Source organism: Polypterus senegalus, chromosome 10 (assembly GCF_016835505.1).
Source record: "Polypterus senegalus isolate Bchr_013 chromosome 10, ASM1683550v1, whole genome shotgun sequence".
Classification (NCBI taxonomy): Eukaryota; Metazoa; Chordata; class Cladistia; order Polypteriformes; family Polypteridae; genus Polypterus; species Polypterus senegalus.
In genome coordinates, this window is record NC_053163.1 from 70515712 (window position 1) to 70540400 (window position 24689).

A 24689-nucleotide genomic window follows, 5' to 3' on the forward strand; every position below is an offset into this window, starting at 1 on the left:
AGAGTGCAGGCTGTAATTTCTCCCTTATTTGTATATTGAGTTTACAAAGCACCTAAGAAAACACTGATTGCATTGTTCACAATATGCAGATAAATGTTGCATTACAGAAAACATAGGCAGTGTGGTGCAGTGGTTAGGTTGCAGGACTATAAACCTCAATTTTCCAGGTTTAGTTTCTGCTTCTTTCTTATTACCAACGGTCCAAAACTAATATGCTGATGATGTAAGTTGCTATGAACAAAGTCGTCTGTAAAATATATAATAATAAAAAGTCTGAATTAGCATAAGCCACCGTAATTCAAGATATTTGTAAAAAAAAAATGTAATGATTTACTTCATGAGGTAGAAGTACACAATAAACAACAAATACATCATATATTAAAACACATGCTTAAATGTAAATGTTTAAAGTCTAAATATTCTCAGCAGTAATAGAAATCTGTCATTTTTCCCTTCTTATAGAAGTCCAAAGAGGGCTAGAATCCTAGTAAAGGATAAAAAATCAAACATAATACCATATTCAAAGACCTTGAAATAGTCTAACATTTTACCCTACATGCTTATGCTTGAAAAACCGTAATTTTAACCTTCTAGCAGTGACTCTTAGAAGGATGGGACCACTGTTAAAGAATCAAATATCAAAGATATTATTATATTTGTGATCAGCAACTTCGAAATAGCATAAAACAGCAGTCCCCGTGCCCAGGATGCCAATCCTCATTTTTTCAAAATTTTATGAAAAAGAGTGACTTTGACCCCTCATCTCCCATTATCGGTGAACCACTGAGGTTAGTGGATGTGGCATGCACATCTGTAAGTCCTTCTGATCTATTTTGCTTCAGACACCTATTGATTTACTCTTTATCATGAAAGTGTAATTACCTATACAAAACATGGTCCAAAAATTGCCTAAAATGACGTTTTTTCAGGTCTAAAGGACCCAAATCAGAGCAAAACCCCAAAAAGCTTAACATCTTGCATAACTAGAGTTGAACATTATTTCATATGTGGGAGTTTTCTTGTACCGGTGAGTCAGGAAGCGTAGGGCAAAAAAAACAAAACAATAATCACAACAGTAGTAAAAATTTGTCAAATGAATGCAAAAACATTCCCAAATATAATAATCTCTTGGAAAATCGGTTTCAGTACTTGTTCTCCCTGACGTTACTGTTGTGTTGACCATAACCACTTTTGAAGTATCTGAATGATGCTGCATTGACCTGAATGCCTCTCCAGAGGCCATGCAGTTACCCTTCTTCAGCAGTTCAATTTCCTATAACCTGTCTACTGAAGTGATCTATAACCTCCTAATCTTTTGCATGCGGTTTGTCATTATATTCACATTCAAAGGTGATGTGCAATTACAAAATTACAAACTACCAATAAAAAAATGCATACTTGTACACATAAATATACAGATTTGTTTAAACACTCAATATTATAATGCCATTCCAAACCTATTAACATGAATTAAACCTAACATTATATATCCATTAGCACTATTATTCAACTATAGCCAGATGACAAAGGATTGGAAAACAAAAACTCCAGTCAGAAACATCCCTGGAGAAAATAAACGACTGACGAAAAACATTCAGTTATCTATATAATTAAAATAGAATGTCTGTGTTTCTATTCTCTATACAATCCTACACCCTTAGGTTGCTCTCAAGGACCATAGGGACAACTACTTTTTTGGAACCCAAAATTTTGACCCTGGGGTCCCAGTGATTTTTAAATTGTTTTTCATGTATGCTACACTTTGCACACCAGTGACAACAGGTGGCTCAGAGCAAGTGAAATGTCATAACAGACTGACACCAGGCTAGCACACAAAATGACCAGAATTAACATTACTTTCCCAGGCAACACCATGTGCTGCTTCTATCTACTGTAATATTAAAAGGAGTATCAGACACTTTTGTAGGGGATGTTTGATTATGCCTTAATCGAAGAGTGGATGTACAGTGTAACACAAAAGAGAATCAAAAGGTTGTTTTTTTTTTTAACTCCTGTTTGGTCAGCTTTTCTTCATAATTTAAGCACTACAAACTGTCCAACTAACGAAGAGGACAAGCCAGACATGACAATGTTCATGGGTACAACTCAGCAAAACGTTACTGCAATTCTGGAATCCAGTCAGACCAAAAAAAGAACAAATACCTGACTCATTGATAGACAGGCAGTTTGCATGATGGATAAGATAGCTATCAATAACAACAGGGTCATCATTTAAAAAAAAAAACCAAACCTTTGCTTTCATTCCCTAACTGATTCTACAAATACACCCAGGCAACAACAGGTACTTCGGCTAGTAACAGATAAAGTCAAAAGACAAAGTCTGGCACCATCACAGTCCTAGAAACCTAGCCCAACTGCCCAAGTACCTCGTCCTGGGCATTCTGCCATAAAATACAGTCGGTCTATGCTGGGCCATCTAAAATGATGACAGAACCACAGAACTCTACGTGAGAATTATTCTACTCTACCTAGTCCGTCATATCACTTCTTCAAAGTCTGCAAATTTAACATCCTTCTTATGAAGTTTTGATTCTAAGGGCAGAAACCTATCATGGCAGCACTGGGTTCAAGGAAGGAACCAGCTCTAGATGCGGTGCCAGCCCATTGTAGGACATTCCCACACCCACACTTACATGTCGGAGTGCAAGTCCACTGGAATGCCCATTAATTCATTTAGAATCATCTATTATCCATTATACATTTTATTACATTAAATTTGGGGGATGTCGGTGGAAAAAGAAGGGGGAAAAGAAAGACATGCAGACAATGACATGGGGGGTAAGTGCAAATTTCACCACTCCACACAGGCAGTGACAAGGCATGGGATTCGAATGTAGGATTACTAAATCAGAATTCTAGCAAATGATTCTGGTACAACCAGCTCCAGTGTGGGAGTGAACTACAATTGATATTACCTGTTAATTTTTTTAAAAGAAAACAGATAATACAAAAATAATAAAGGTGTTTCAGAAAAAATGGTCTGTCATAAAAACATGCCTACACTGGAATATACAACAAGATCAATTTTTGGTTTCTACCTCATTATTTCTACTTTCAGACAACTTATTAAGCAGGGACAAGGAAGAAACTGCTTAACGAGTTATGCAATTAGACTGAAAACAGTACTACTGCATAATGAAGGTTAAGAAAAAAAAATCGTAACATTTACTCATCTCCCAAGGACATGTACTGTATCTTAAACTAACTGGCAACTATAAATGGAATCAGCAGGAATCCCGACTGACTGACGCACGGTCCAGTATTAGTACTTGACTGGTCCCTGTGCTATCAAGGTTGATGATGGCTTGTCATACACCATATCTCTGCATGACAATGAATGGAGGAATAATACATCTTTATGCTGAATGCTCTGAAATGTAATATACACTTGTTTTAATTCTAGGGAGAAGCCAATGGAAAACTGGTATTTTATGAAGGAAACGTCATATTCATCCCATCGATCCACCTGACGCGTGCTACTAATAACTGAATGAGACAGAGGATGCTCAAGGGTGAGAATTTGTTTACAAAAAAACAACATAATGGGAGTGCAATACAAAAAGAGATAGTGAAGGCACGCGCAGACAAAGCCGCCCTTTCGCAATGCTCGTTCTCGTTTAGAACGTCATCGCGTCCCCGCGTCTCGTTAGTTCTCCAAGTATTCGCGGGCGCGCGCCGCCGGCTCTATTTTTACACTCGCCGGCTGTCACGTTGTTTCCTTTTTTCCCGTTCGGTTGCTCGGGATGGGGAAATCCTCGACCCAATGGCGTCAGTCCGACGTCAGTCTCTGCTCGCTCGGTTTCCATGCTGTCCAGGTATAGCGGCGGCCATATTCACAGGGAGCCAACAGCTCCGGTTCGGCTGAGCGGTAGTGAGAAGCGACTCCGAGAGTTTTGCGAGGCCAACGCCTCCCTCCCCGCGCCGCCTCGGCACCCGGGCAGGATCGAGAAGGGGCAAAGCAGCTGGACATGCTCTGCACGAACCCACGCTGTCATTTGACAAACTAGGATGCCTTTTGCACAAAATGGAGGTGCGCATTGCTGGACGTGTGGTATGTATTGCACCCGGCGGGGTTTCCTTTTCTGTGTTTCCAGCGTTGGTACTTGCATTCCTTACAGAGTTCCTTCCGGATAGCTCGCTCGCGTGGCAGTAGCTACCTGCCTCTTCTATTGTTGCATACTGTATCCCTCCCTCCCTCGCTCGTTGTCTAGTTTATACGTGCTTGATCCCAGGCTGAGACACGCGTGTACGCGGTGCTTTATTATAGTAAAGAGAAGCGTCATAACCGGGAAGGAAATCTTTTCATTGTGGCGATCCTTTTGTAAAGTGTAGTGTCAGTGTACCGGAGATCTCACTTGACTTTGGTTGCCCCCCCGCCATTGGCTGAGACTGGTTTAGGAAGGCAGGAAGCAAGCAAGCAAAATACAATTTGTCACCCACGTATAACCACGCTAGCGCTGCGATACAGCGCACATCACCGTCCCGAGGAACCAACTGCGTATGTAGAGAGTTTGAAGAATAATGCCAGGGACCCTTCAGCTAATCTGTTCAAAGACGTCCTTTAAACATCATGAATAACGTCACACAGAAATTACCGTAGTTTTAGGATTTTTGAAGTCGGACATTTAAAGCGCGTAGGATGTTTTAATCGTTTGCGTCTTACTTAACTCGAAATTCTGAAAAGCGTTTGGCATTATAAAAGTTTAGTCTGTAGTTATGTCAAATTATTTACCGCGTGCATTGAACACAGAAAGCTGCATAACTGTAAAATAACGTTTTACACAAGAATAATTTTAGAATCCATTAAACAAATTACAAAATGATCGTATCATTCACGAGTCCAGAGGACCTGGAGCCTACACCGGCAGCGCTGGGCATAACGGAGGATCCATCCTCAAGAGTACGGCGACCTTTCGTGCATACATCCACATTAAGCTCCTTCCTCTTAAGTAGCTTTTCTCCAGAATGTAATACATCTTTTTTATAATTTGCCATTAGTGTGTATACAAATGTAAAGTCCATAGCACACAATTAAACATTATTTGTAGCTGCTACTTGTGCTGTATTGATGAACATCAGAAGGCTTGGGTGTGGGAGTTGAAAATCAGATACCCAGAGTAGTGTTAGTGTTACATCAGAACTTGAACATCATTTAAAGCTGGGTGCTATGTAATATGAAATAAAAATCCTTGTTAGCTGAAATCAACATAAATCAACATCAGAAGACTTTGATGTAGCAGTGAAAACCAAAACTCTAAATAATATCAGCATTTCATCTGCACCTGAAGATCATCTAAAACTGGGTACTGTTATTGGGGAAAGCCATCCATTTCCTGAACCCACTTTTTTCAATTCAGGGTCACAGTGAGTTATAGTCAGCAATGAAAGGGATAATCCTGGTCAGAGTGACGGTCTGTTGTAGGGATTGTTTGCTCAGACTGTGTCAATTCAAAGTAGCCAATCAACTTAAAATTTTCTTGTTTTAGATTTTATTCCACACAGATATTGTATGTGGGTAATGTAGAGATATCCGTAGACTCTGTCCAGTCTGGGACTTGATCATACTCTCCTGTGAGGCAGCAGTATATACCACTGCACCACGTTGCTATGATTTAGGAGGATATTCTTATTTATTTATTTTAAATAATGTTTATCTGGGAAATATTCATACATTTTTTAAGTTAATCTGTATAAAGACAGTTAAGACAAAATAATGGAATATCCTCAAACAATTAAAATTGTCACCATTCTGGCTAAAAAAAAAATTTTAATTTTGTGATAGAAAGAATTCAATTGCTGAGGTTAATAAATGAACATTTATTTTTAGTTATTATTTAGTGTAGTAGTAGGCCTATAGGTATATATAGTCATATATAATCAAATATTTGAAAAGTTAATGTAGATTCATCATGTTTTCTCAGCCAGAATGGAGATGTTGGGAACCATAGAGCACAAATCAGGACCTTTTATTGAACTGGATACCAATGTGTCACATAAATAAGAGGCTAATTTAGATTAGACACTAAATCATTTGCACATTTTTTACACCGTGGGAAAGGTATAGGAGAAGCACAGAGAAAATAAATAGTGCACATACTACACAGTAGGCTTATCAGCTGAAATCAGGCTTGAGTCCAAATAATGCGTCAAAGAGAAATGTTAAAAAAAAAAAAAAAAATCCGCCCACCTTTCCATTGATTTTTCTTGCCCACATATCTCCTGGCAGATGGCAGCAGACAGCCCTGTATATGGTGCTAGTCCATGGCAGTGTACATATGCAAACTCACTCACTCTCATACCAGGCCAATTTAGAATGGCCAGTGAGGATAAGTTACACATTGTTTGAGGGGAAACAAATAGGTGGTGGCCAGACAAAGATTATAACCCAAGTCATCAGAAGCTGTGAGGTAGTTGTGATGCAGTTGGAAAAACTGTATTCTATTTATTGCATTTGGTTTATTATTATGTAATATACAGAGTGAAAGAAAATTCTGTAACTGGATGGTAGCAAAGGCAAAACACTACTTTAATGTAGTGTAGTGTGCATTCAGGTACAAAGCTCTAGGTTCTGCTGGATATTGAAGACTTTTTTGAATTTTGTCTATTGTAAAATCGGCTTTGAGCAAAAATACTTCCTTAATCTATAAAATCTGTGAAGTGTAATAGAGGGGACAGAGACATATAGGTACACGGCAGTAGACTTTTTTTTTTGGCATGTGTCTTTTGTTTCTTAGTTGTGGGTCAATTTTTGCATGAGTGAACATGCCCTATGCCCAGGGTCAGACGGATGTAGTGCAGGCAGCAGAGCTGACAGCTTCTCTTTTGTTGCCACAAAGCTTCTCGTCTCTTTTTTCTAATTATGCAGATTGGTCACTCTGTGATGTTGTCTCTTCCGGCTCCGGGGACACAGCATAGATCAATGAAGCATGTTGCTTTTTGAGCCAGACAGTAAGAGTTTTTTTTCATTCATGTGGTTCAGACAAGACTTTTAAGACAGTCGGGATGTGTTGCAGACGTTTAGGTAAAATCTGTTATCATTAAAGGTTAGGAAGTAACCTCTGACTTGAAGGATGTTGTTATTTGCCTCAGGAAAGGTTTCCTTCCTTTGTGATTTTTCCACTTCAGAATTCTTTTCTTTTTGCCAAATTATGGTACTAGAAAGTGTGTGTATGTGTGTGTATGTATATATATATATATATATATATATATATATATATATATATATATATATATATATATATATATATATATATATATATATATATATATATGTATGTATATATATATATCTAAAGCCTTTTATCTAAAGCTTGTTAGATGCTTTTGAATAATATTTTTATTGCAGAGCTTTTGGTTTAAGCATTAACATTTTTTAGAGAGGTTGATATTTCATCAACGCCTACTGAAGAACTACCAGTTCTGTATTACGTAATCTAGTTAATAAAAGCAAACTAGATTGGCAGTGTCTGAGCAAATGAAACTTAACATTTGAGTGAAATTAATTGCTTGAATCTTGTAGTTTGACTTTGTTTTTGTTAAATTATTATATCTTGTAATAATTAGCAATTTAAAAGCTTTTTTCTTCTAAGCAGATTAATACTGTCTTGTGTTAGGTGACCATATTTAAACCAGCATTGGGGTTACTTTGCAATAGCTGGCATAAAAAAAAAAAACAAAACCCTTCAATTACATGTCATTTGAAATGTTTATGAAAAAAATCCATTTGTCTTACTGATTAATTTTAATGCTGTTGGAAAATTTCAATTCAAGTTATATCCTTAGTCTTTAGTTCTTAACTTTAAAGCTGTTTCAAAGCTGTTAGGGTAGTGAAAGCAATATTATCCATTGTTTGATTACTCATTATATAAATAGATTTTAAAACTGGATTTATATTTGCTTATAGTAATCCTAAAGCTACTGATTTAAATTAAAGATGCAGTAGCAGATAATGAATTATGTTTAGCTTTAATGTGACTTAATTTTCTTATTCGCTTAAAAAAGGGAGTCTTGTAACAACATATGTACTTGTAATGTTTTTTTGAAGAAGCAATAAAATGTCATTTTCTAGCCCGCCGTGTCCTGAAGAGGGTCCTGGGGGTGCTGGAGCCTATCCCAGCTGGCAGAGGGCACAAGGCAGGAACAAAGTCCGGGCAGGGCACTAGTCCATCACAATACCAGAAAATGCATTTCATTAGTTTATTACCCTGCATTAGCTTATTTTTACTTGTTTAAGGGCATACTTCTGACTCTTGGTTAAAAAGTTAGTCTAGAATCCTGAGACTTTTTACTGTTACTTTTTACTGACTATCGGCCATTTGGATTTGTGAACAAGAATTGCAAGTGTAATAATATAAATTTTACCCTGCATTTAGTTAGCTAGTTTTTAAACAGTTAAACCAATACCCTCTTTTTAATGTTTTAAATTTAGCACATTGGGGAAATTGTTGTTTCACTTAGGAGTGTATACATTGTGTGTGTATGTATGCATGTATGTATGTATATACGTAATAGTACAGTTTTGTTTTTTTTTTTTAAAAAGGAAAATAACACCTGAACATTAGAAACAACAGGTTAGCTGTATGTTGTATGTCCATTTTTTGCAATGCCACAGAGCCAGTGAGCCTCTGAATCTGCATATTTTTGATGTTCTACCATTCCTGTAGAATAAATTCATGAAGCTGCTGGGCACTGGCAGGCAGAGGCTTAAGTATCTGAATGTTGTGTTATCTGGCATTCCACAATTTTCTGGCAATCCATTCCCTAACTGTGGAGTTAGGGTTAAGAGGGAAGACAGGCAAAGCCAGCACTTGTACACTATTAACCATCACAGCAGTTGTGAGCCTCTGGCAGATCAGATTGCTTCAAGGCCAGGATCATGGAGCCTGTCCATTGCTGTCCTCCTACTGATACCAGTTTCAACATTAGTAAAGGTTGCAGATCTGAAGCGATTAATAGTTTGATGTGTCTGATCTACTCTTGTGTGGTTACTTGAGGGCAACCAGATCTCGGATAGTCATTTGTCCTGCGTGTCTGCAGAAGCTTACTTTAAGTACAACATGAAGTGGCTTAATCCATACCATCTGGCAAAAAATGCACATTATATGTTGCCTCTTACATGCCAGTTGCCCTCTTCCTTACTTCTTCTTGACATTATGGAATATGCAGAAGACTAACTTTGTCTTTTGTCTTGCTGTGCTCTGAGCTTTGAATTAAGAAAATTTTGAAGATGACATTATCAGGCATTGTTTCACCTTATTTTGTTGGATATAGAGTATATAAAAAGCTTTTGTGTGTTTGGCAAGTTGCACTGCCTCGCTGCACAAGCTCAATTGCTTGCCAGAGAGCTGAAAAATAAACTTTTTGTGAAAGTTTTTTTTCTCTTTGATTAACATGTGGTTTTCACATTTTTACATTGAAAAATTTTGAATACTGTATGTATTGATTTTTGGACAAATGAACAACAGTAAATTTTGTTCTACACAGACAAGGCTACAAATTCTATGATTATATTTTGAAAAACTGGGTTCAAAATTTTGAAATCATAATCTTAAGTAGGAAAAGTCATGTGCTGGACAAAAGCAGATTTATTTTGTCAGTTGTAATGATTTTGTCAGTGCACAATGTTCTTGCAAGTTGCATTTTTCAAGTATCATGATGTTTTAAAAGTATGCAAGTATTTACTCGTACAGATGTGTAATATTGTAATAAGCACAGTTATTTGTTTGATGAACAGTAGTGATTACTTGTTGTTTTTCTGTACATGAGAAAATGCCAGCTTCTCCCTTTTCAATGGGTAAAGAAAGGTACCAGAGAGGTTACATTTGTGTACAGTACATGACTTGCATTTGTGATTTAGATTCCTGTTATATCTTTCTAAAGTGTCAAGTGTCAATCAGCAAATAATTAGACAGACTTGTAATTATTCACTTTAAGGTGACATTATGGTCATTTTGGATAATAGCTAAAGGAGTGGGAGTTAAAATGTGCTGGCAGGTAACTTTTTAGACTTTCTTGTAGTAAGGAATTACTGAGCCAAGACTTTTGGCTTGTGCCCGCAGTGGCTTAAGCATTTAGAACGTGAAGATCTCTGTGCTCTTTTGAGTTGCCCAGGTTGACTACATATATTTCACAGTTTTTCTTTCCCTGCTTTTAAAGATGGAAAGCTTTTACAGAACCCGTTTATATGTACATTTATAAAGATTGAATGTTCCCACATTGACCTCAGTTTGAGTAATAAAATATTAATTTATACTAAATGGCATTCAAATCAGACACCTCTCAGTGAGGTTCTTAGTTTTTGTTTGACAACCCTTTGATAATACTGGATTAGAATGCTTCCCATGGATATCGACAATTGCTACACAGCTGGAAGGCCTCCAATGCAGGTTCTAGTTTCTTGGGTTATAAGGCAATTGATAGATATTTGAAGTGCATTTTGATATCCCTGTTTAAAGTTAACCTTCTCTCGGCACCTGAGAATGCTTAACCTATTAAATTTTCAAGAAGAATCTCCTCAACCCATTAAGCATGCTTGCAGCCATTGGATTTTGCCAAACGTGAAGTTAGTATGTGTACCAGCCTTAACCTTCATTCTTATTTATCTGAAGCAGCTGATCACACATCTTTGGAGTGACCTGCTTTAAACATAATCTGGGGGTTTTGATTACACCAGCAGCATTACCTTGTATATTTTTTTGAGCAGTGGTTATGAATTTCAGTTTAACTCTTGTAGAACTACTATGCATGCTGTACGTTATACTCATTCTTGCAGATTCTCTCAACATTTTTACTACTCCTGTCATATACCCTGCAGTTACTACTATCTTCCTTCTTGCATTCACCTTCAAGCCTTTTGTGTCCTTTCCAGTTTACCATTAATTAGCTTTTGCTTTAATTTAACTTAATTTTGTCAGTACCAGATCAGTAGAGACCTGGTCTATCAACATAATGCATAATAAGATGCCTAGAAAAGATTTCAGAATATTAGAACAATTATGACTAGTGCAGGCCATTTAGCGTAACATACTAGTCTCTGTTCTGCCTCAAGTGAATTCTTGAAACTTTCCAAAGTACTACTGTCAAGAATGCTTTTTCATAATTTCTTCCTCTTTATCTGTAATTCACTGTGAGAAGAGAGATTTTTTTAACATGTGATGAAATCTGCACTTAACCAGTTTCAGTATGTCCTTATGTTGTTGTTGAAGACTCTTTGTGCAAGTGACAGCCGAGATCCGCTATACTGATTCCCTTCATAATTTTGAAAACATCCATGATGTCACCCCTTGAGTTTTATTTGTTTAAGCTGAAAGTATTAAACTCAGTCCGTCTTTCTCATATGCCGTACCGCACAATCCTGGGGCCTCATGTATAATGACGTGCATAGAACTTGTACTATACCATGGCGTAAGCACAAAAGCGGGAATGTGCATACGCACAGAACCATCCAGATGCATAAATCTGTGCGTACGCAAACTTTCATGTTCTTCCGCTACATAAATCCCGTTCTGTGTGAAAAGTAACGCACGTGCACGCGCCTGATGTCCCGCCCCAACTCCTCCCAGAATTACACCTCTTTGAATATGCAAATCAATATGAATAGCCCTTAAGCTTAGCCTTCTGTGAAAAGACAATGGGAAAAGCATGAGGGAAAATATAAGAATTTAAGTGAATACCAAGTGAAGGCAAAGAAAAATGTACTATTTGTTGGTTTAAACAGTGGTATAATCAACAAAAGGAAATTGATCGAGTGACAGAGTGTTGGAGAAACTCGAAAGCTCAAGTTCACAAAGTCGCACAGTGCGCGAAATAAAAAAAAAGTCACATATCAAAGTCACCATGAAAAGGCGAGTCATAGCCCACCGTCTGAGTGTCATATGAAAGCTTATTAGGGTACAGACCAAAAAAAAAAAAAAAATAGGCAGTCAGTGGGGAATAAAAAACACGAAATGTCAACTTTAATCTCGAAATTTCCACTTTAATCTCGTAGTTTATTTTGTCATTAAAGTAGAACATCATAAACTTCATCTTAAAATCGTTTAATTTACTAGTTTCTCAAATCCCATCATAACTAAAGTAGCACGTTAAATAATTTGTTTTGTATTTAGTCTTCTATGTGCTGTATGTGTGTGAATCACTACGTGCTTCCGGGCTTTCTCTTCCTCCGACAAGACACAGAATCCATTACGTTTGTGATATTACAGTTCTCTGAATAATTAAAATACTGAGATGTATACGTGATATCATTTTCATGATGATAGAAGTTAAAGCATGTTATTAAACATGGGAACACGGTGGTGCAGTGACAGTGACAAGCTGGTGCCCAGTCCAGAGTTTGTTCTTGCCTCACTCAAGTTACTTGCTGCACCGTGCACGACCTTTGATGAAATAATTTATTGCAGCAGTACTGTCTCTTTCAAACGTACTAACCCCCAATTCTTTCCCTTACTTTTCTTTCTCCAAATACTCAATCGCCACACAATCAGCTCTGTAATAGACGTTAAGTCATCTGTAAGCTTAGAACGCCGATTCTTCAAAACCTTTAAGGAAAATTGAAATATCTTCGTATTACATGTTTAATTATTCTATCAATCTATCTTTCCAGTGTCACGCCAGCACAAGCAAGAATACAGCGCGGGACAGGAACAATCCGTGAACGGAGCGCAAGCTCCTAGCTAGCGCTGCAGCACCGTGTCCTGATATGTTTAATTATTAACAATCTAGATTACTGCAGTGGACTGGTGCCCTGCCCGGGGTTTCTTTCCTGCCTTATGCCCTATGTTGGCTGGGATTGGCTCCAATATAGATTATTTAAATGAAGTTGAAGTTATCTGTATAATATAATAAACATATTTTGCTGCATTTCATCTTAAAAATGATATCGTCATCATATATAAATACACACTTTATAAAGTGGTTCAGGTTGTGTAATATTATAACTGTAGTGCAAGTTTACAGTGAGGTAATTCTTCTTATAAGTGCAAACAGTTCTACAAGGAGCACTTGATTGAGTGCGTTTATAGTTCTTGGGATGAAACTTGGGACTGCGAGGTCCGTACAGGAAAGGCTTTGAAACTTTTACTGTGTGAAAATGGTCAATAGACAGCATGGCTGAGGCAGCGTATGCTTGATGCTGTATACCGATAATTCTGTTTCTCAGATTCTGTAGATCTTTGATTCCCCACTCGAATACAGTGATATAAATACTCTGAGTGGTACAGTGAGAGTAATATTGAAAAAGGTGATCCGCTTTGGCAACCCCTAACGGGAGCAGCTGAAAGAAGAAGGTGCAGTGAGAGTAACAACGCTAAAGCAGTTATTGTATTTAGAATATTTTGACCATTCCGTGGATCATTATATTGTTACTGATTAATTACAATCCATTAAACTGCATTAAACTAATTAACCATATGTGGTTAATTTCAGTGTATTTATAAAGCCACGTCAGGGATGTGGATTTGAAAAAGAAAGGATAACTACACAGGAACAGTAGCGCTGCTTTGACGCTAGGTGCCGCCAGTCTGCAAAACCGAGTGGAGAACTTGCGTACGCCAGGGTATGAGGTACCATGGAAATGTGCGTGGCTTTAAGCCAAGTTTAGGTTTTATACATTGCGATTTGAATGCGGAAATGTTCTTACGCAACATTTTTGTGCGTACGCACTGTTTATACATGAGGCCCCTGGATTTTAACCTTCTCTTGACTTTCCCATTATCCTGCTAAATCAGTTTTATATACCGGTTGGCTGTGGACAGTTATGGTTCCATTATGACTCAGAGGTCCATCTCATAAAATGATTCAAACCTACCATTTTATATTTTAACATATTTACATCTTTCATTTAATACTTGACATTTATTTACATTAAACTTAATCTACTATTAGTCTATGTAAGTTTGAATTCTACCCTGGTCCATCTATAGTGATTTGGTTGATACTAGGTTTGCCATTCTGCATAGTTTAGTATCACTGTCTTATTAAGCTTGTTTTATATATTTGTGTCAATGTCATTTATATATGTTAAAAATAGCAGTGTCCCCATCCCTGATCCCCAAGGGATACACCATTGTTAGCATCACTTGTCCATGTACCATTACCATTGCTTCCAATGTTTGCATGCATTTTACATCCATCTCCACAAAGTACACATTTCTTTGAGCATGATCATTAGCTTTTGATTAAGTACCTTATGAAAAGCTTCCTGAAATTCAAGATAAATATTTTTTTGCACCTCTCTAATCATGCTTTTGTTGTCTCCTTTATAGAATAGTAGTGAAATGTGGTTTCATTTAACTAAAATCATGGTAATTATTCAATAATGCATCAGTACATGATGAGTATTTTCTGTTATTGTTTTGCTTCGTATTTGCTTCCATTAACATACTCTTGGTGCATGTTAAAATGACTTGCTTATAATGTAACTTACTTGGATTGGTATGATCATGTTTTTATGTAATGCAGTGACATTGGCTAGTTTGCAGCCTTTAGGAATTTCTTGAGTGTGTATTTTTGAAAAATTATTGTTGATGTGTTGAGTCACTGTCCTGCACCCGAGAGACGATGCTGAGCCCACAGGCTTCAGGAAAACCAGCTTTATTTCAATTAAAATGGCACAGTCAGGGTTTTTATTCAAACAAGAGCTACCACTTTAATACACACTGACACAGCAAACAAGCAGTAACAGTGCCAGATTGGTGGCTGAATTAGGAAGTTCTTCACATCAACCATCGACTGACCAGGGCGTTACGTGGTGAGGTTGCGAACCTATGGTTGCATCTGCGACAGACAAGCAATCCCTGTCTGCGTTGATAGAGTTTTGTTGCACCGCACAGCTGTGTGAGTTTCTGGGTTTCAAAAACCTCACAATTCACCTCAAAGTGTTGTTCACAGCTGAGTGAAAAAAGTGACAATCTTAGCCGGGAGAGTATGTCCACAGACTTGTTCTGATGGCGAACATCAAAAGTAAATGGCTGCAAATTAATAAACCACCTAGTGAGTCAGGAGTTTGTATCTTTTTGTCGGTAGATCCGTTACTAGGATAAATTGTCTGCCCCACAAATAATAGCATATGGCTTCCATCGCCCACTTAATTGCCAAACATTCCTTCTCGATGGTCAAGTAATTACACTCAAATAGGAGCCTGGTGAATTCGAACTACCCGTCCAGTATGGTAAATGTGATCTTCTTGAAACTGGATGCCTCCTGGGGTACCTTCCAGTATCCCTTTGTGAGATCCAGGGTGGATATATACAAGGCTTGTCTGAGTTTCTCCAACAAGTTATTGGGTACGCAGTAAACAGAAACCTTATTCAAGCATCTAAAATCTCTGTAGAACTAAACCTACCCGTCTGGCTTTGGAATGAGAAGAACGGGGCTTCGGCACTGGCTTTTAATTTTGCGAATTACACCCAGTTTGAGCATCTGCATCACCTCCTTGCATACCACATTCCTCGTCACTTCTGGAAGACGATACAAGCTCATCTGTATTTTAACGTTAGGTTCAATTATGATCTTGTGTTCAGCAATTTTAGTCTGGCCAGGCACGGCTGAAAAGACATCCACGTTACTCCTGATCGCCAACTCTGCCTTCTGAGTGTCAATCAAATCCCCCATCCATTCTTCCTGAAAAATATCCAACACCCCTTTTTGTTGGTGGCTAAAGAACAGTTTGAGTGGATTCAAGCCTGTGTATGCCTGGGGGGTGACTCCTGAATTGCAAAGAGTAGGAAGGGCAACACAGTGTCCCAGATCATCATGGGCCACCTGCCGAATCATTCTTTTTAAAGTCTTAAATCATTCAGGCAGGCCATTCGTATTTGGGTGAAAAACCATGGTGCTCAATTGTATAATGACAGAGTTCTCACACAGCTGCTTCATGAGGCAAGAAGTGAAGGGCATACCCTGTTCAGTTAAAATCTTGTGAGGAATGCCAATATGTGTGAATATTTCTGATAGAACCTCAGCAGTAGCTTGGGCACTGGCGATCTGAAGAACGGCCACTTTGGGGTACCTTGTTGCATAATCAACCAACACAAGCACGTATTGATAACCATTCTTACTCTTGGGAAGTGGGCCGACAATGTGTAACACAACCCTATCAAGGGGAACATCTAAAATAGGCATTAGTGAGAGGGGAGCCCTAGCTGGTCTATAAATGGAAACAACTTGACAACCGAGGCAAGACTTATAAAACTGTTCCAAATCTTGGCCCATATTCAGCCAATATAAGTGTTTTGAAATTTGATCTATGGTCTTTTCCATGTCGAGAAGACCCCACAAGACATGGGTGTGAGCAGTTTTTAAAACTGTCTCTCTATGCCGGCTCGGGACCACCAACTGCTCAATCAGCCCTTCCCCTGTGCAATTGGAAATCGCCTGATATAATAAACCATTCTTAATCAAAAAGTGTTGTGTTTTGATATTCGGGCCCTCTGAAGGTGAAGGTGGGGGTTCTGACCTGTAGCTTTGGTGATTAGCCAGCGGGCGGGATGCAATGAACTGGTAGAAGTTGGTGCTAAGTTAGAATAGCCCTACTGTTTCCAGGCAGCTTGGGTGCCCTCTGGTCTGCGAGTCAGGTCCTGCAGCGAGTGGACATCACTGTGGAGCATGTCATCACAAAGGTCTTTGTTTATCCTTGACAAAATTGAACCCATAGCATGTTTTTCCACAATGTGCTTGACTAGATTTCCTCGAACCAGCTTTAAATTGGGTCTGCTAAGTCCTGGACTTGTCCCTGTATAGGCCGATGTGGATCAATATGCCACAACCAAAACTTGCGTCCTTTGGCCAAAGGGCTCATAGTTGTGCAAGGATGACCTGTTTCTTCAGAAAATCATAATCGTCAAGCCTGTTCAGGAGGAACGTTTTGCATGACCTGTAGGGCCTCTCCAGTCCAAAAGGGAGGCAAAATAGATGTTCAGCCTCTCTTGTCCCAGCACATCAGTGTCTCTGTGCGTTCAAAACAGAATAAGAAACACTTGGTGTGGTCCAAGGGATTCATCTTCACCAGCACGTTCCGGTGGAAGAGGACCATTATACATCTGTTAAAGATCCATCAGTACACGACCCCACTTCTGGTACCATGTGATGCGTGAGTCACTATCTTGCACCCGAGAGAAGATGCTGAGTCCACAGGCTTCAGAAAAAACAACTTCTTTTCAATCATAGTGAGGGTCTTTATTCAGATGGGAGCTACCGCTTTAGCACATACAGACACAGCAGTGGTGCCAGGTTAGTGGCAGACTGTTAGGGTTAGACTGTTACCTGCATCATCCATTGGCCGACTGGTGCATTATGCCATGAGGTGCAAACCTGTGGTTGCCTTGCTTACAGACAAGTAATCTCTGCCTGCGTTGTTAAGAGTTTTGGTGCACGCGACACTGCTGGGGTGTTTCGGGGTCTCAAAAACCTTGCAGTGTTTACATACAGTATGTCCTCACTTTTGTTGTTCCAAGTCACCTAAAAGCATTCTTTTTTTCTTGCTGTCTTGACCATAGAAAAGATGTATGCATTTATGGTCGTTTATCTCATTGTCTGATATAATGTGGAATGAGTTTGTTAGTATTTCTTTAGGGGAACTGTGAGACGTATAAGTTTGTGTTTTATAAGTAAATCAGTGTCTTTTCCACATTTTCAGACAGATACAGCAACAATAATAGAAGCGTGTAATATACAGATTTAAGCTAACAGTTCAATTTTACATTTTTTAAAACTGGGTTATTCAATTGTAATTTAAGTCCAATTTCATATATTCATGAAAAGGCATGCTTTTGAGATGAAAATAAAGTATCAAAATTAAATATATATTTTGACATGCATTCTGTGTTGTAGTAGTGTTGTACAGTATACTGTTAATAAAAAAAAAAGTGTCATGGTTTAAATTTTTAAACTGTAGTGTACCAGCATTATGTAAAGTTCGGCAATCTTAAAACATGAAAATGTGTGAAAAGTAAGCACTGTTACTTTAAGAAAGGCTTGCACAGTACAGAGTAGATGTGCTGATTCTGTGCAAGTGGCTTTGCACCTGGGTGATTAGCAAAAAAGCAAATCATGCTTGTATAGCTTTTTTACATACTAATCAATTCAGATTACAAAAAAAGAGATGGAAAAACAGATAACACTGATTGTTCCCAACCTGTTGTTAAAGAGGGCAGTCAAAGTGAGATATGGTAATACTTTGCTTATAAGGCAAATTAAAAAGTTAGTTGAACTTGAAGATATTACAGAACACATTTGCAAACCGTGATACAAGGCTTGTCTCGCCAAAGGAGGCAACACATCAAATCTTTCCCAGCAAAACTCGACAGGGGTTAAGAAAGGTAAGATCAATGTACTTCAACTGGTTGCTAAGTGAAGCATTTTCACACAGCACTAAGTTCACAAAGAAAGCTTTTCCAAATCCTGTTCAATGCACTGTAAGAAACCCAAACTAGTTTAAGCATAATCGATGTGATACTGTAAAGTGTGATGTAAAATATCATACTAAATAGCATTGATCTCCAATGTAGTGTATTCATTGCACACAAAGTTTTAAAAAATCTGTATTTCAGTAATATTATTTATTAGCCCCAAACACATTTTGAAGTGTGTTTTGTCCCAGGTTTAAGTTTTAATTGATTCAAAATTTGTCAGGAATGATTTGCTACTGTATTTTGTTTATTTCCTTGAAACACTCTTATGTTGAAATATTTCAGATACTAAACATATTAAAATAATTACGATGCCCACTATTCTGTTAGAACAGTTGGCATTTAGTTTTGGTAAGAATTATTTTTGGAGGAAAAACGTTAATTTAACATTTTATTTCCTGTATAGTTTTGGTTATCAGTATAGGCTGCTAAAGACACAACCATATTGCTATGGAATTGGCTTGATTCACAGAAATGTTAGTTGTCACAGTCACAAGGCATTTAAGTTTCACTACATTTATTCTAATGATGTTTTGTTTTGCAATTAATAGAGATACATTAAATACCATCATTAAGTTATACACTTATTATTTTAAATGTATTTACATAATTCTTAAAATATGTATTATAAGCTTTAAATACTATATAAACTTTATCTTCCAGAATTAATAACTAAAGAAATGACAGTTAAATTTAAAAATGTCTCAAGTAATGTATTGCCCAACAGTGATGCATGGGGAAATCTATCATATGGTGTTTTGGTAAACTCCATAGAATATTTATAATTTAAAGTAAGGACTTTTAAAAACAACCATTCTTCTTGGGTTTGAGAAACGTTAACTTGAAGACTGAAAGCTACTTTGTCTTGGATTCATGTGTTTTTATAAAACATGAATGAATAATCCTCACTCAGTCATGATTTTCATCATTTTAAGTGCTTAGTGCTGGCTTCAATCAAGAGGCAACTCTATTACGAAGTGATTCAGTTCTAGTTCAAGTCAGATATAATGCATAGCAAAGTGAAACCAAGGCATTCCTAAACTGTTCTAGAGCAGTGGTTGCGATTCCTAATGTCAAAAATATATCAAACAAAATATTTTGAAATATAAATCTCACTCTGCTGCTCTTTTCTAAATACAGAATTGGAGAAGAAAAAATAAGACAAGCTAATTAAAGAATGAGATCAATTAGAGTGAAACCTGCACGCACAGAGTTTCTCCATGGCATAAAGAACCCCCTTTTGTATTTACGTAATGTCTTTCATCTCTACAGATGGGGAAAGGACAACTTATGTAAATGGTTTGTGCAGTTAAAGTATTCAAGAACTTAGTCTGCAAGTTATGTTTAATTCATTTATTTTCCACATTTTGACTTCAAATTAACTGGTTTCCTTCGATTGTATTCTGTGTTCTAGCATTCAGAAAAAGATAGAGGCATACAAATACATGACAATAGCGTATTGAGGTTTTTTTTTTAACCCTGCACATGGTTGAGCAAAATAAATTGAGCAAATAAATAAACTGCAATGTCACGCTGTAATAAAGGAAGGCTTGGAGGGACAGATTTTACCTTATTTTTGTTTGGTTTCAGTAATAACTGGGCCTCATTCATCCAACAGCAGCATTAGAAGGGAAGTATTTTGGATGTATTATAACAGAGGTTCTGTTACATTTTACCATAAAAGAATTTAAGCAGACCCTTGGTAACTGGTACATGAAAGTCTTGTAATGTTAATGTCATAAAAATACAGCTTTCTTGGGTCTTTTTGTACCAACACTTCTAAGAAGTATAGCTACTTATGTAAGCTGAGTAGGCTGCTTGACCTCCCTGCTGCATTTAAATTTCCTTGTCTTAATAAAATGTGCAGTATGGTATTATTCAGAAATGTATGTATTTCATACTAAATAAAAGCAAAACACACTTAAAAAGCCACAGTGGATTAGAACAAATAATATAAAGACAAACTAAATATAGTGTGCCTACCTTGAAGTTGATTCACAAAAGTACATCTGATAAATTCACTATTAATTTGAATGAGAAAGATCAACAGACACAGTTAGCTACTTCAGTACCTTATTAATTTGCATGCCAGTACTTTACTTAGCCTACTATCGGTTAGAATTAATGTGAAAAATGAATGCTATATCCTTAGAAATTTAAATGGAGGCAGCAATTAAAATGGATGGAAGGAAAAAGCAAGCCATAAGATAGAAAATCTCTGAACCCATGGCCTGGTGGTATGGCAAGGTTGTTATGAAAATTAAAAAATTTGTATGTGAGCGTCAGTAGGCTTTGCACATAGCAATCAATTTACCCAAACAATTCTATAACTTCAGTAATTATTTACCACTCTGATCCTGATCTTTCTGATCATAAAATAGGTCCTTACAATAGCAACTGATGAGAAGAATTTATAATTAATGGCAGAATTACAGTATTTGAGGGTTCCTCTAGAGTTCCTCTTTCTCTTGCACGATTTGGCTCAAAAACTAATCAGTATATTGTCATTTCATAACAGCCTTAAGTTTCGAGTTTGGTATTTGTCCATCCAGCCGTTTTAGTTCTAGATTGTCCTCAATAACACAGACACCCACCCATTATTGACATACTGATGTTTTCGTTATCAGGGGACCCTAAAACACTGAGATCCGTCAAAAACCAGGTACAGAAAGTTTTGAAGAATCTAAAGCTTTCACTCCTCCCTAAAAGACGATAGGTTATGGTGAGGGAGGACTGAAAGCAAAAGGAAAAAAAGGACATAATAAAGAATATTAAGTTCATCTTTGAATAATTTTAACAAAACCTTAAAAATTCAACCAGCTGTATTGCATTTGGGAGTAGTAAAACAGTTCTGGGTAGAGGGTACAGACCATTAAAGGGCCCACTCACACATTACCTGGATATAGTATAGGATGTAGGGGGAAAAATCGGAGGACCCAAAGGAAAACCTACACACTTGGAAGAATGTGTGAACTCCACTTTGGCAAGGAGTTAAGATGGTGAGATTTATATTAAGGATGCTGGATCCTAGTGGTGGTGTTAAGAATGGAAAGTCCATTTTGGCATGATAGAAATGTTTTTTGTTTTGATTTAGATCATTTCTTTTCCCAATTAATGAGACTTTAATACATTGAAACCTGAGTTTTGAAGCTTTATTTTCATGTGTGTCTCAATTTTATTACCTTGCCTGAGAAGGGTGTCAGATTTTTCCATTTAATTTTAAGTGTGTTACATCGCCATTTTAGAATGCACTTTGAGGTGATAATGGTTTTCTAAAAGACCTTGCCCGGTTGCTAAGTACTGCTTCCCAAGAGGCACTAACGTTTGTGCTATAAAGACTCGCATATGATTTCCAGTAGGGCACCAGTAGCTGTTTGTCTGAGATTACGGTTTTGAACTGAGAACAAATGCTGTTTTGTTATATAGGTTCTGGCCTTCTGGTTTGCGATTCATAACTTTCTTGTCTCGACTCATTGCCCTTAGATTTTTAGCAGTGAAGATTTAGACTTCTAGTTTTCATAGCAAATCGCAGTATCTTAAGGACCCTGTTCAAAGATTTATGCATCTCAGAGTCTGTTTTTAATTGTATCTTAACAGTTGCTCTCTGTTTCTTTTTGCCAACAGACAATCTGAAGGATTTGACTGGAGATTAATGGGCTAGTTTGGGTTTTGTGCTTTGGTTCATCCTGGCTTATTTGGGTTTTCATGAGTCATAAAACTATCTACCATCCCATCTCCCTAAAATTCCCTAGAAATATCTTTTATTTAGATTTTAACATTTGTTTTTAATGATAAATGACAGTAGACTGTTGTTGAAAAATGTTCTGTTTCTTTTACGTGCACAAAAGATTGGGCAGTGCCATGTCTTTTACTGTTGTCCGTAAAATACCAACACTTTCTTTACTAGGGAAATAGTGTATTTGGGATGACAGTGTAGCATAATGGTTGTTTTTGAATCCTGGCCTAGCACTGTCTGTATGAAGTTTACATACTCTCCTTGTGTGAGAGTGGGTTTTTGTCCCATTATTCTGTTTTTCTTTCCACGTTACAAGTACATATGTGTTAGGTGAATTATTGACTTTGGCTGTGAAAGTGCTGCTGCTATAGGGTCCACATTTTTGGTTTGAGATATAAAACAGTACATTTGCATGAACTAAAAGGTATGGAGATGTTTGAGATGTAGCCAGGTGAATTGAAAAAGTTTTGGACACATTCCTCCCTAAGTGCATTTGGAAATTGAGAATTAAAAAATTACAGAAGAAAAGTCCTAGGGGCAATTGTGGCTGCAGATTTTTGTTCTATACCAGTTCCACAATCAGTGACTCATTTTATCTCAAATTGACCTCCTTGTTTAATTAGCTGGTCTATTTTCTGTTCTCTTATTCTACATTCAGAAAAACACATTAGCATGACTATTTACATTAACAGTAAATTTAAACATTTCTGCATGTTTGACATAGTTTTATATGCTTAACACTTTTTTGCAGTTTCCTATTACTTTCTTTTTTTCTAGGAGTTTGTTCCCTTAATTTAACTCCAACAATAAGAGTTAACGACAAGTAGAGGAGAATCTGGGGTAAACGGTACTAAATGGCAGCAGCTACTTATAGCTAGTGTGCTTATTAGTAGATAATGGCCTAAATGACTAGAACACCAGGAAAAGTGCAACGAAAATCGTTGTGATAATAAGGAAAACCTTAAAAACAGGATAACAAACCCCACAAAATTATTGTCAAGTAGCATGTATAAATACTTGCTATGTTCCAATAAAGATTTTGCAACCTTCATTTGTGTAAATTATGAGTTTACAGTAAAACATGGAATGTGGAACATATCTATCTATCTATCTATCTAACAGCTTGCGTAATTAAAGTAGGAGTCCAATTGAAAGCAGGTGTGTTTGTGGAGGAGAAAACTTGCAGCAATACTGGTTAATAAAACAAAAATAATTTTAAAACAGTGCCTCTGTTTAATACTAAAAGAAAAGAATAAGTGTTGGGAATGTAGCCTAGGAAGATAGTTAAAATGAAGCATAAACATTTTTCTAAAGACTTACTGCACCCAGAAGTTATATTTATTTATATATTGCTTACCCAATGTAGTTTGTATTGATGGCTGAGAAAAAATATTAATCTTTTCATGCACAATAAGAGAAAACATTTTATAATATAATGGAATGTAAAGGAGACCTGTTCCATCCAACAACACACAAGGTGCAAAACATATATGAAAAAGGAAAAAAAATTCTCATGTTACTCATGCACATAATTCACATGTCTGTTATCCAGCTGAATGCTCAAAATGTGCAAAACGCATGCATTTGTTTGCTAAAATATTGATATCATACTGTATTTGAATTGAAGACCTACCTTTCACACTCCTTTGTTGGTCAAGAATCCTCTCTTTAATTTTGAAGCACAGAATTATGGGAATATGCTATTCTACACTGATTTTTCCAGAAAAATGAATAAATCTTTGTGATATTTTATGCTTTATAATTTTTAGGTGGAGTATTCCTTTAAGTAGTAATTAGTAGCAGCAATAATTATTTTCCGGCGCCGCATCCGAGTGGCAGCCTTTCCAGCAGCTCCGTATATGACTTTATCTTTTACCTTTTTATCTCTATTTTTCTCTATTTCACTGATCATTTCTACCACTTTCTTTTATGTGGAATTGCTCCCTGGACACTTTTACACATTTTTACTATTTTACTATTTGACATGGATTGTTACACTCCGAGAATCGCCTATTCAAGAAGTCAGCTTAAAGCACTGAGAAGAAATGCTTATGCCGGTGTGGTTCCTTATTTACCTAACGAGGTAAGAAGACGATATCGGGGCAGCCGAGCGGCAAAGATAAAAATAAGATTAAATCGAGAAAATGGCGTTATAAACCGTCGGTGCCTTCTGTGATCCTGGGAAATGTAAACTCACTACAAAATAAGATCGACGAACTGGCTGTGCTGATGAAAAATGTCAGAACCTACAGAGAATGCAGCTTGCATAGTGAAACATGGCTAACGTCTATCATCCCAGATGCTAACGTGGAGCTACCCGGGTTTAGCACAGTTAGAGCGGACAGAGACGCAAGTACCTGTGGAAAGAAAAAGGAGGAGGACTCGCTCTCTATGTCAATACAAAGTGGTGCAACTCAGGACATGTAAACGTTAAAATCTCCACTTGCTGCAGGGACATTGAACTGTTGGCCGTAAGTCTGCGCCCCTATTACTTGCCCAGAGAGTTTGGACACGTGATTGCTGTTATT

At 37.3% G+C, this 24689-nt stretch overlaps 1 protein-coding gene across 2 annotated transcripts in view; it reads left to right on the forward strand.

Annotated features, from left to right (window-relative positions):
• The first annotated feature begins 3584 nt into the window (after window positions 1-3584).
• Window positions 3585-24689, forward strand: part of rps6kal (ribosomal protein S6 kinase a, like) — a 150000-nt gene continuing 128895 nt past the window's right edge. Inside the window, exon 1 of one of the 2 annotated variants that reach the window (XM_039765948.1) lies at window positions 3585-4072. Coding sequence is in view for 1 of the 2 variants with exons in the window: in XM_039765949.1 (XP_039621883.1) it covers window positions 4046-4072 (27 nt within the window). In the remaining variant the exon portion in view is untranslated. The remainder of the gene's footprint in view (window positions 4073-24689) is intronic. The other variant, XM_039765949.1, reaches the window with a different exon arrangement.